Source organism: Mustela nigripes, chromosome 3 (genome assembly GCF_022355385.1).
Source record: "Mustela nigripes isolate SB6536 chromosome 3, MUSNIG.SB6536, whole genome shotgun sequence".
NCBI classification, from domain to species: domain Eukaryota; kingdom Metazoa; phylum Chordata; class Mammalia; order Carnivora; family Mustelidae; genus Mustela; species Mustela nigripes.
In genome coordinates, this window is record NC_081559.1 from 94,686,748 (window position 1) to 94,700,756 (window position 14,009).

The 14,009-nt window shown below is 35.0% G+C and overlaps 1 protein-coding gene across 2 annotated transcripts in view; it reads right to left on the bottom strand.

Annotated features, from left to right (window-relative positions):
* The window catches only part of RAB3GAP1 (RAB3 GTPase activating protein catalytic subunit 1), a 114,324-nt gene that overhangs the window by 24,966 nt on the left and 75,349 nt on the right, over window positions 1–14,009 (bottom strand). For both annotated transcript variants that reach the window (XM_059394392.1, XM_059394393.1), the window contains exons 14-17: window positions 13,220–13,309; window positions 11,110–11,282; window positions 9,824–9,878; window positions 9,225–9,584 (exon numbers count right to left, since the gene is read on the bottom strand). In XM_059394392.1, the coding sequence (XP_059250375.1) occupies window positions 9,225–9,584; window positions 9,824–9,878; window positions 11,110–11,282; window positions 13,220–13,309 (678 nt within the window). The remainder of the gene's footprint in view (window positions 1–9,224; window positions 9,585–9,823; window positions 9,879–11,109; window positions 11,283–13,219; window positions 13,310–14,009) is intronic.

Here is a 14,009-nt window from a genome sequence, read left to right on the forward strand (position 1 = left end):
GCCCAACTTATCAAAAAGAAAAGAGAAAGGACCCAAATAAATAAAATCATGAATGAAAGAGGAGAGATCACAACTAACACCAAAGAAATACAAACTATTATAAGAACATACTATGAGTTTTTGGACTTTTATTTTGAGAATCAGAGACATTATAGATTTTAATGGTAACCCCAAATAAAAAAGAAGCTAAGGCAAACCTAAAGGAAGACACAACTATAGAATCATTCTGAACATTCCAAGCTGTTCAAAGGCTCTTAGGAAAGTTCTCTAAGAACTGATTCCATTAGATTTTATATCTGAAATATGAAGCACTCAACAATCCAAAGACTAACCAAACAAAACTTGCCTGCTTTACTGTTAACGCCAAAAAAAAAAAAATCAACTTTTCTATTCCTAGATAGTAACATAAAGCCCAATAGAAACAACTTTTCAGAGCATCTTCCCAATAAATACATTCCTTCTAGATTTCAAGAGCTTACTATAAAGCAGGGTTTTAGAGCCCCAGCACTAGTGACATTTTAGAATAATTCTTTGTGGTGAGCCTGTCCTATGCATTGTAGGATGTTTAGCAGTGTCTACTGCCTCTACCTTTTAGAGGGCTATTATCACTACTCCACCTCACAACAATCACAAGTGTTTCCTGATATTACCAAATATCCCTGGGGGGCAAAAATCACTCCCCAGTTGAGAACCACTGCCACAAATATAAATAATTTTCACAAATATCTGTCAAAAATAAATTAAGAGCATGGTAAAGCTATGGCATTCAAAACACAAAACAAAAAACAAAAGAAAATAACTTTTATTCTACTATCCTCATTTTTGAAACAAACCTAAATGGGACACTTTCACACACTGCTGAAGAGAACATAATGTATAAACTTTTCTAGATGACAATCAGGGAATCAATACACAGCATTAATGATCATGCTCTCTGACCCAATAATTCACTTCTAGAAACAGCACCACAGGATTACTTATAATAGTGTGATAAATGGAAAGAATCTCAATGTACAATAATAGGAAAATTGTTTGATAATGGAAAAATTGAAAGAAACTGCTCTACCAGTGATCATCTGTGGATTATAGAATTACGAATTTTTGTTTTATGTAAAATGAACATGCATCACATTTAAAGTCTCACACTGATACTCAGGGTTGAATAATCATAGGTAAGGCAATATGACACAGTGGTTAAGAGCTTGGGCTCTAGAAACAACGTGCCTATGTTTGAATCCCAGCTCTAGGACCCCGGACAATCACTCAAGCTCTCTGTGACTCTTTCTTGTGAAGAAAAAATCCTGCCACATATTCAATAAATGTTAGCTAGCAATTGGAAACAAAATAGTTAGGTTTTAATTATAACCTCCCACTGATATCAAATACCACAAATTAAAAAATTATATGAACAAGAGCAGAGGCCTTCAGTCTCTTCATTAGGAAGGAGCTACTTTTCATTGTCCCATAGCCCTGAAATCTCAGGATTGCAAGAAAGGAACAAGACATTGAAAAGATACTGATACCCCTCCCACCTGGAAATCTCGAGCCAACTGTAAGTAAAGAACAGATTACAAGGAATATAATCAGCAAATAGCCCGAGGACCATCCATAAACTTTCATATCTACCACTTCTAAATATGCCCAAAGCTTTCTCAATATACATGATCTCATATAATCATGGAGAGGAGGTCAGAGCATTCCACAACTGATGAAACTCAGGTACAGAGATAAGTGAACTAGCCAAAATCAAGTGGCAAAACTCAAGTGTCAAACTGAACACACAATCTCAGACATCCATCTGATGCTGACTTTGAGAACTACTAATTTGGTTCAATCCACTAGTTAAGGACTCTTGCTCTAAGAGATTCTCCACAGGTTTCTCTTCTAGCTCTGCCTCTAGAATATTAGGTAAAGTCTTTGAGCTTTTCCTAGCCATAAATTTTAGGTTGAACTATGTCTATAAGAAAGAACTATGAAAGTGTGCTTTAATTCCTACGAAGCAAGGATCTATATAAAGTTTTATTTGTGTGTGTGTGAAGTGGGCAACTGATTAATGGCACATTTTAAGATAACTTTGTGAAATTTTAACTGTTTTAACTGAGATCATTTTGAACTCCAACCATTTATGTAAAATACACATACAATGATTATAATTTAAGTGAGATTAACTTTAAAGTAAGAAAGTAAAATAGACTAAAAATCTGCCCTGATTTGCCTAAACAAATCAGGCCTAAACGTAAAATATAAAAATGAATTTTTAAACACATAGGATGTATGTTGAGAAAAAAGTTTAAATTATTCCAGATTTATATAATAAATTTGAATATAGAAAATGAATCATCTAAAATGAATGAGGAGGGTACAGCCTTTTGAAAAGAAATAATGCCTGAGCTTCCAGAAAAACTTTCCTGGAATCTTCATTAACCCAATCAAACCAAGACAACATAGATGTAACTAGATCATTAAATATAAGGAATACTGTTATTAAAACTTGGAAAGAGAAAAGATAAAATAAATTAACCTTTGCTGGATACTTACATGCCAAATGCTTTTAAACATATGTGGTTTAATCCTTAACAGCCCAGAGTAATACAAACTACTACTGGCTTTTAAAATATTTAATATTTGATTATTAAACAAATAAACAGGGTTTTGAACTGAAGATATGACAGAGGAGAAAGACTTTTCTTCTGTCAATCACTGATCACAGAACCACTTAACTTTTTTAACCACTTTTGTGAAGTATAATTGACATAGAGTAATTTAAAAGGTCAATCACCAAAATCTAAATAATGAATATATCCATTACTCCTCAAAGTTTCCTTATGAAAAATGAATGGATTAACAAACTATGGTGTATCCATGCAATGGAACACTACTAAGCAATACAAATGAATGAACCATTGATATAACAACAATATGTCTGAATCTCAAAATAATTATGCTGATAGAATTCCTATACACACAAAATAAAAATGAATAAAATTTACACAAAATTCTAAAAAATGCAAACCAACCTATTATTTTTATTAGAGATCAAAACAAGTCTCAGAAAGAAAACACAGCTTGTACTAGCAATACTGTTTATTAAGTGGTGTGCCAGAATATAAATCTAGTTCTGGTAGATTCCAAAACCAATGTCTACACCACAAGACCTCAATGCCAAGTGCATGCTCCCATACAAAATTAGATTAACTATACACTTGTTCTATAGTATTAGAGTATTCTTTCCTGATACTAAAATTTAATAATGAAATACCTATGAAATATAATTTACTTTTAAAAGGATATAATGAACAAAAAGCATACAGCCTGTCAAACAAAAAAAACTAATCTTGTAAATGATAGCCACCTGGCATAAAACTGTGTAAGCATGGATAAGAGAGTTATTATCAAGCAAACATCCCAATATCCAACTGCATAATTATTGAAATTAATCAACCTATTTTAAAATATATAAACTGCTGGGGTACCTGGGTGGCTCAGTGGGTTAAAACCTCTGCCTTTGGCTCGGGTCATGATCCCAGGGTCCTGGGATCAAGCCCCACATTGGGTTCTCTGCTCAGCGGGGAGCCTGCTTCCTCCTCTCTCTCTGTCTCTCTCTGCCTGCCTCTCTGGTTACTTGTGATCTCTGTCAAATAAATAAATAAAATCTTAAAATATATATATACAAACTGCTTACAACTTTTAAGTAAATCCTTGCATCCTGAGAAGCAATACTAACCACTTATGTCTTATAAGAAAAAGTGCTCAGAAGAATAAAAGCTAAAAACTGAGTGCTTACTGTGTACTAAACAATGTTCACTTATTATGTGCTGTTTCACTTAAAATTCACGATTAGCTTAATGATAAACTCAATATGCAGAAAAGCTCTGGATAAAATATAACACCTGTTCATGATAAAAACCCTCAAAAACTAGGAATAGAAAAGAACTTCCTTAATATGATAAATGATAACAACATCAGATACACTCAACGATTATTATATGTTTTCCTCCTGAAATTGAGAGCAAGAGCAGGTATCCATACATTAATCAACACAGTACTGGTGGTCCAGTACAATAAAGTATGAAAAAGAATTAAGAAGTATAAAGGTTGGAAAATCAAAATTCAAACTGTCTATGTTAACAGACAGCATGAGTATATATACAGAAAACTCCAAATAATTTACAAACTGCTGGAAATAATATGTAAATGTGCTAAGATTGCTACATCCAAAGTCTGTATGCAAAAATCAACTGTTTCTACATTTCGGGGGGGAAAATTTCAATGGAATTTTTTTTTTTAATTTATTTATTTGGCAGAGAGAGACAGAGCAAGAGAGGAAACACAAGCAGGAGCAGAGGGAGAGGGAGAAGCAGACTCCCCGCTGAGAAGAGAGTCCAATGTGGGGCTCGATCCCAGCACCCCAGGATCATGACCCGAGCAGAAGGCAGACGCTTAACAACTGAGCCACCGAGGCGCCCCTCAATGGAATTTTTTAAATGCCATTTATAACATTTAAGAAATAATGAAGACTATGAATTAAATCTAATAAAAGATGTGCAAAACCTCTACATTGAAAACTATAAATCACTGATAAGGGAAAGTAAAAGAAATCTTAAATAAAATGAAAGGTATTTCATGGTCATGGGACTCAAAATAGTTAAGAGGTCAATTCCCCCTAAATTAATTTGTAAATTCAATGCAATATAGAATAAAAATCCCAGCAGGATTATTTTGTACTGTGAAAAATGACAAGCTGATTCTCAAATTTACATAAAAATGCAATGGACAGCCATGATAATCTTGAAGAACAAAGTTAAAAGATTTATACCACAAGACCGAAAGACTGTAAGTTACAGTAATATAGTACCTTATTGGTACAAGGATAGAGAGTAGTGGAGAGAATAAATAGTCCAGACATAGACCAAAACACATAAGATCATATGATTTACAACAAAGACACTACTGCCATTCTGTGGGAAAAAGCAGTTCTTTTGAATAATGGTGTTGGAACATAATTATATATCCTTACAGAGAAAAGACAATCAGCCTTTTCCTCATACCAAACACAGTCAATCTGAGGTGGGTCACAAATATAAATGCAATAAGTAAAACAATAAAGCTTCCAGAAGGAAACATAAGAGACTATCTCCAGGACACTAGGGTAGAAAAAGATTTCTTAATAGGGAGACAAAGCACTATGCCCATAAGAAGAACACTGACAACTCAGACTTTATTAAAATTAAGAATGTCTATTCAACAAAAGGCATCATTAAGAAAATGAATAGACAAGCCATAGATTGGAGAAGTTATCTATAATACATATATCTGGCTAAAAACTCACACAAAATACATTAAGAAACAAAGCAAAACAATACAAAAAAACCCCAACTTTTAAAAAATAGGCAAAGATTCTGAATAAGTACTTCACCAAGGAAATATCCAAATGGACAATATATAAAATATAATAATGAAAATGTATTCAGGACCATCACTCACCAGGGAAATGTAAAAACATGAGATACTACTACATACCCACCAAAAGGCCAAAAATTAAAATGACTGAAATAGTCAAACAGTCACAGAAGACTCAACATAGCAGACTTCAGACTGCTAGCCTCTGAAAGGCCTGTTTGCAAAGTTGACCCTCTGTTGGCATCTAGAAACTTGGATTCTGACAGGGTCCCCACCATACTCAGAACTGATAAAAATGGCACAATGTGCCTAAATTATTTGTGCAAACAATATGGTTTATGCTGAACACCTGCTTTCCTTCCGGTAATCTGGAATTAAGGTACATGCTAGGTGAAGGGTGCCAATGTGACCAGCCCCCCAAGTAAAACCTCGGAGCACCGACCCTCTAAAAACACCCTCCAGTAAACAACATTTCACATGCAATCATAATTTATTGCTGGAGTGAGAATTAGGCATATCCTGTGTGACCAAACTAGGAGAGGACTCTTAGAAGCCTGTATGATATCTTCCAAACTTTGTCCTATGGGCCACTTCCTATTCCTGATTTTGCTTTGTATCCTTTTACTATAATAAATTATAGCTATGAGCACAACTATATGCTGAGTCTTATGAGTCCTCCTAGGAAATCATCAAACCTGGGACTGGTGACACACCAAATGTTAGGGATTATGTGGAATCAACAACAATTGTTATACACTGTTGGAGGGAATATAAACTATTCAACCACTCTGGGAGATCATGTGGCAGTATCTACTAAAACAAGAACATATTTCTACCATATGGCAAAAACCATCCTACTCTTAGAAATGTATCTAAAAGAAAATGAGTGCCTACATTCACCAAAAGACACTTATTTGGTTTTTTTTTTTTTTAAGATTTTATTTGTTTATATGACAGACAGAGATCACAAGTAGACAGAGAGGCAGGCAGAGAGAGAGAGAAGCAGGCTCCCTGCTGAACAGAGAGCCCGATGCGGGACTCGATCCCAGGACCCCGAGATCATGACCTGAGCCGAAGGCAGCGGCTTAACCCACTGAGCCACCCAGGCACCCAAGAATGTTCATGTATTTGTAATAGCTCAAACTATAAACAACTCAAATTCCATCAGCAGGTGAATGGATGAGCAAACTATGGCATGTTCACATAACAGAATACTATAAAGTAATAAAACACACACACAAATAACGACTCATGTGACAACATGGAAGAATCTCACACATGGTAGTTTTAAAAAGGCTCAATGCAAGAGTAAGAAATGCATGACTGCCTTTATAAACAAAAGAGTAAACAGAACATAATTGCATGTATGAGATTCAAAAACTGACAAAATTAACCTATGGTGATAAAGTCAGAAAAAAACTTACCTGGAGGGGAGTACTGGGTTATGCTATCCAATATACCAGGCTATTTAAATTTAAGTAAATTTAGTAAATTAAAAAAAAAATCAGTTCCTCAGTTGCATTAGCCACCCTTCAGCACTCAATGGCTACAAATGGGTAATAGCTATAGTACTGGATAGGACAGACAGAAAATGTCCATTTCTGTTTTCACAGAAACTTCTATTGATCAGTATTGTTCTAGGATGATGGGAATTTTCCACATCATGATCTGGATGGCAGCTTTTTCAAAAATGAAAAAGCTCACCAGCAGTAGCTCTAAGGTTTGTACACTTTATAAATAGTTTATAAATCAATAAATAAGCAAATGTCTTTTAAATGACAGGAGAAAACATGTACAACATATATAACAAAGAATCTATATCTAAAATATGAAGGACTAATATAAATAAGCAAGAACAGGTCAGCAACCTAAAGGAAAAATGACAGGGAAGTCAAAGAAAAAGATGGCCAATAAATGTACTAAATGATGCTTAAGTTCATAACAAATCAGAGAAAACTATCTAAAACATAGAGATACTACTCTTGTCCATTATACTGGTAAAAATTTACATGACTGGTAACATCAATTACTTATAAAAAATTAAGTAAAATATGAATATAAGTTCCATGAGTACAAGAACCTTACTGTCTACTGCTAAATCTCCAAGTTCTAGAATAGTGGTTGGCATATATTAGGCACTCAATATAGGTTTGGATGAGAAAGGAACTGAGAAAGGGAAGTTGAGTAAAGAATAGTATTCCCTCACTTCTATATGCACCAGTGACCAGAGTATTAAAAAGGCACAGCCTTTTTGAACAGGAATTTTGTAATTTGTGTATCTGCTTATCTAGCAAATCCTTTTCTTATCTTCTTCCTTAAGAAACATTCATATGTGGGAGTGCTTGGGTGGCTCAGCCAATTAAGCATTAGCCTTTGGCTCAGGTCATGATCCCAGAGTCCTTGGATCAAGGCCCATATCAGGCTCGCAGCTCAGCGGGGAGTCTGCTCTCCCTCTCATTCTCCCTCTGTGCACTCTCTCTTTCTCTCTCTCAAATAAATAAAGTCTTTATTTTTTTTAAAAGATTTTATTTATCCATTGGACAGACAGTAGTAGTAGACACAAGTAGGCAGAGAGGCAGGCAGAGAAAGAGGAAGGGAAGCAGGCTCCCCGCCGAGCTGAGAGCCCGATGCGGGGCTTGATCCCAGGACCTTGGGATCATGACCTGAGCCAAAGGCAGAGGCTTTAACCCACTGAGCCACCCAGGAGCCCCTAAATAAAATCTTTAAAGAAAAATTATTCCAGTGTGAACACACAATATGTGAAAAACTGCAAGAGTTTGTACTGTAGCACTATAATAGCAAAAACTAGCAAATAACAGCGTGCATTAAGAAGGGAATGGTTAAATAAACTATGTCTCTTCTTCCCCATGAAATATTATGCAGCAATTAAAAAGGAATAAACTAGACCTATATGTAATGACATGGAAAGATCTCCAAGACATACTAGGTTAAACAAAAAAATTGTACAACAATGCATACAATTAAAAACAAAAAAGAGGCGCCTGGGTGCCACAGTTGGTTAAGCTTCTGACTCTTGGTTTCAGCTCTGGTCATGATCTCAGGGTTTTAAGATTGAGCTGAGTGATGAGAGTCTGCTTTCTCCCTCTTCCTCTGCCCCTCCCCACTACTATCCTTCTCTCTCTAAAATAAATAAAATCTTAAAAAAACAAAGTCCAGACCAAAAAAATCCACAAACTATGTATCTTATGTATACACATATATATACATCAATATATAGCAATATATAGTAACAGATATAAGGAATTATAACCCAAACCAGTAACAATGGCTACTTCTAGAAATGTGAGCTACTAGTGAGTAGTGGCTTTTACTTTTTCTAGATTGAGTTATTCACAATAAAATGTATCCACATACTTATGTAAAAATAACCCAGTGGAACTACTGTTCTTGCTTAGGTGTTAAACTGTTGTTGTTCTACTTCCTAATGGTATAAAGTGGCTTCGAACTGTATTTTTGAACAGACAAAACTAATCAAAGAAATTAAAGGGTTTTTACTTTTGTTCCTTCTCTATTTGGGGGTTTTGTTTCTTAAACACCTCTGTATTTACTACTCATTTTAAGAAATAACATATCACCTTAACCATGATGAAGTACTATCTACTCTAACTTTAAAACACTTCTCAATTTCAGAAATGATAATACCTGAAAGCCCCAATAGTTTATTTAGATTTGAAATCTTAGATCTTTGAACATAGCTTATTTAAAGAATTGCTCCTACTCAAAGCAATCATTCCCTACTAGGATGAAGATAAAAACAACAAAATAAAAACAATTAAAACTTAAAGAGCCAATCCATATCCTACCTGGGTCACTGGAATATAGAGAGGTTCTCCATTATGTAGCAGTGTGAGCTTTCCATGCTGATATAGTCGTCCTTCTGGTTTTAAGCTTGTCATCTCCTTAGGCCCTCCTTTCTTAGCACTCTCTTGTCCGTTTCCCTTAAGTTCTTCAGTATCACTTAGGCATTCAAAAAATTCTTCTTCACTGTCACTCCAAGAATCCCAAGATTTTCCTACCTCTCCCTTTTCCTTATCCATATCTTTTAGATTATCTGGCCCCAGCTGGTCTCCAGCTTTTCTAGCATCCCCTGGATGCATATCTGAAGTATTTGTCTTTCTCCCCTCATCACGGGCCTTCTTTCTTTCAATACAACAATTTAACATCTTAAGAAAACAGAAATAACATTTAAATTAGTTAGGCAAAATAAAAATCTATCCACTTCCTCAATATTTAATTTGCCTTCTCCAACCCTTCCCTGGACCCTGTTGTGAATGACAGTGACTACAAGTAACCTACAGCAGCATGATGAGACTAGCCTATAATTCATTACTATATTTAGTATTAGAATAAACTCCAATAAATTAAGACCATTATTTAGACACTGTCATTGGGAAATCTTTACCTGTAGTTTCTGATGTAGTAAACAACATCTTAGATCTGGGGGTCCACTTGCTAATCTATCAAATAAAGCAGTGGGAAAAGTTTTAGTAAAATGGCTCCAAGTATGCGAATTTCTTATATGACTACAAATTTCAGCCATTTGATAGGAAATCAAAACTAGATTTCAATAGGTAGGATAACTAAGATGGGGCAAATAAGAATAAGAAATCAAAACTTATTTTATCCTCCTTGTACACCAACAGCAAATATATTTTTCAAAGCATAAAAGCAAAGTAGTAACAGCTCTCAAGTTAAGGGAAACTTAAAATGAACAAATGTCTCTAAATCCACCCCAGGGAGTAGCTAGTATACAGTATTTCACACCATACAAAACAGATTAGATTACATATTCAGTTCTCAATTATTACAGTGGGTTCTCAATATTAAAAAACATTCATTTTCACCTCTCTTTTGCCAAGAGGAGCCTCTAGTTCTAAACCACTAAATTCCCAAAAATTGGCGATGAGATAATCCAGCTAAGCAGAGACTGGCAAATGAAACAGAAGTAAATATTTTTCGCTCAATCACCAATTTATATTACTAACATCATAATTCTGCCTTAATATATGTAGATGAGCAGTAACTTATGAATTATTTAAATACATGGGAACTAAACTCTTCTACTGCATTAAGTGAAATGTCAACATAAATTCCTCCCAAAAATTACAGATAATATTGAGTATCTGAACTTACAAACTCTAAAATAGCTTTCTCTTCAACTACAATACGTTCACACACACACACACAAAAGAATTTATGTTCACTACAAAAGACTTAGAAAAATATATAAATGTATAAAGGACAAAAAGAAATATAATTTTACACCTGGGAAAAACTGTTAACATTTGGCTTTATTTCTTCCCCATTATGTTTCTATAAATATAGATCAGCAAAACTGAATGCACTTGGTATACAAAATACTATATTCTACTTTACTACAAATATTATGATCATTTTCTATGTTACTAGAGATTCTTGAAAACAACAACATGTAATGGAGCCATTAACTTTCCATTGTAGACATAAATCATGATTTACACCATTCTTTTATGTTTGTACTTAGGCTGCAATACCTTTTTTCCCCTATTATAAATTTGCTACAATGAACACCTTTGAGTATAAATCATGTCTAAAGTTTATTAACACTTTCTTAGGGTGGATTTCCTAGAAGAGGAAAATTAATGGGTCAAAAGACTAATTACACTAAACAAAAAACCTACATATAAAAAAGAAAATTGAAATTTTTACCCTGGAATCAGAAAATTGTTTTCCCATCTGAAACGCATTTCAAGAACAAATTCCTGCCAGAGGTGTGCCACTCCTTTTAATCCTCCATGGTAGAAATTGATCATACAAAGACACAAAGCCAATTTATATGTTAAACTGTCAGATGGTGCAGATTTGAACTGATTGTAGAGATTCTGGATTTAACAAAACAGAAACAAAGCAAAACTTTTTAACAACATATTTGCAGGGGCAGCTGGATGACTCAGTGGATTAAGCCTCTGCCTTCAGCTCAGATCATGATCTCAGGGTCCTGGGATCCAGCCCTGCATCGGGATCTCTGCTCAGCAGGGAGCCTGCTTCCCCCTCTCTCTCTGCCTGCCTCTCTGCCTACTTGTGATCTCTGCCTCTCTGTCAAATAAATAAATAAAATCTTAAAAAAAAAAATTTCCAGGTATAATCAAAAACTGTGTGGGGGGAGATATTAATACCAAAATTAACCTAGTCTACAAAACTACCTTTTATTAAAAGCTTTAATACATTACTATCTAAACTGTTCTTAAGGCAGTACCGTGTTTTCAAAATTTCTGCAAGGATCAAAAGACTGATGCTACAGTTTAGAAAAACTAAAGTCACAACTTTCAATTTCTTCTGTAGGAGCTTCAAGATGTATTCCAAATATGCTTTTGTAATTTTTTTTTAAAAGTTTTATTTATTTGGGAGAGAGAACACGAGAGAGAGCACATACATGTGTGAACATGAATGTGGAGGAAGGGGGAAAGAAGGAGAGGGAGAAGCAAACTCTCTGCTGAGCAGAACACAGGACGTGGGGCTCCTTCTCAGAACCCCCAGGATCATGACCTGAGCTGAAGGCAGATGCAACTGATCCACACAGGCACCCCTTAAAATCTTTTAATTATGAGTATACACTTATTATCAAAATCAGAAACATAAAATCAGAACTATATAAACTGAAAATATAAAGCCTCTGCTTTTCCTTATTTCATGAAATCTACTTCCCAAAGTAACGACTGAAAATAGTTTGATTTATCTCTATGCCTGTCTCTTAAACATCTCATTTCTCAATTTATTAAAGACCTAGATAAGGAACATGTGAAAATTTTGCTTCATTTTACACATTTTATTTCATTAGTGTTCCACTCACCGTCTGATTTTGAAATAGAGAAGAAACAATGGCAAAACATCAATTTGATAATTGTATAAAAAAGTCTAAAATGAGGGAAATCCTACAATCATACACAATATACTTATTTTTTCACTGTTTCCAGAAAAGTTTTTGCCACTCAAAATACATATGTATAGTCAATGTATCATAATTTGAGTGGAGGCCATGATCTCTACTCAAGCTTTCCTAAGGCTTTTTTTTAACTTTTTTTTTCCCCCAGATTTTATTTATTTATTTGACAGAGAGAGATCATAAGTAGGCAGAGAGTCAGGCAGAGAGAGAAGAAGGGAAGCATTCTCCCGCTGAGCAGAGAGCCCGATGCGGGGCTCAATCCCATGACCCTGGGATCATGACCCGAGCCAAAGGCAGAGGCTTTAACCCACTGAGCCACCCAGGTGTTCCTCCAAGGTGATTTTTAAAATAAAATTGATTCAGTAGGTAAAGTGGCCAATTCCTTTTTTTTATTTGAGAGAGGGAAAGAGAGAGAGAGAGAGAGAGTGCATGAGCAAGCGGAAGAGACAGGGGCAGAGGGAAAAGCAGACTCCCTGTTAAGCAGGGAGCCTGATGTGGAGCTCGATCTCAGGACCTTGGGATCAAGACCTGAGACAAAGGCAGATGCTTAACCAACTGAGCCACCCAGGCACCCCAAAGTAGCCAACTCTTCATTTTCACTGAGGTCATGACCTCAGGACCCTGGGATGGAGCTCTGCATTGGGCTCTGTGCTCAGCAGAGAGTCTGCTTGAAGATTCTCTCTCCCTCTGCCCTCTATGCCGTCACCTGGTCATATGAGTATGCTCTCTCTCTCTCAAATAAATAAATAAATAAATATTTTTAAAAATTAAATTAAATTAAAAAATAAAAAGTCCTTATGCTACTAAACTAGCAATATAGTAACCCCTTAGAAATTCAATGCATTTTAAATATTTTAATATTGAACTCCAACTTACATAATCTTCACTCCCTGATATAGGATTATTGTTGTCTGTGGAAGAACTTCCATCTAAAGGTTTCTCAGAAGCAGCATCAGGGAATAAGAACTTAGGGAGAAAAAAAAATAACCACATTTGAACCAAAGTTCCTACTTTGTTAATATTCATAATCCATATAAACACCATTTTATTTTTTCATGGTTTTGCTATTAAAACAATGGCAATGTGCTTATAATAGTGGCCAGTGGGTTCTACACTTTATCAAATATTTTGCGTTTCTTTGGAAATATGGAGTTTCAGTGATAAGCCAATTTTAGAAATCAGAGATTTTTCTTAAAACCACCTGGTTTTGTAGACTAAACAAAGCAAAACCAAAATCTCTTCACTACTATCCATGGTCATTAAATTTCTGAAAAAATATTACACAAAACCTAAGAGAACAATTTTAAATATGCATATATCCCTGAGGCTCTATGAAGTTATATAGTTCATTATATTAAGAATATGATATGTAAGACCAAAACTTAATGAGATACCCCTAGAAAGTGGAAAGTAGTCTAAACCTGTAATGACCAGTTCATCTTTTCCACGTGGTTCCTGTTTATGTGTGTGTAAAAATGAAAAAAAAAAAATTCAGTGTCTATAATAATTAGAATAAAATCTCTAAGGATATATTTTTAAGAAGGAGCCTTCCCAGGATGGTTGGGTGGCTCAGTCAGGTAAGCAGCTGACTCTTGGTCTTGATCTCAGGGTTGTGGGTTCAGGCCCTGCATTTGGCTTCCCAGCATGAAATCTCCTTTTAAAAAAA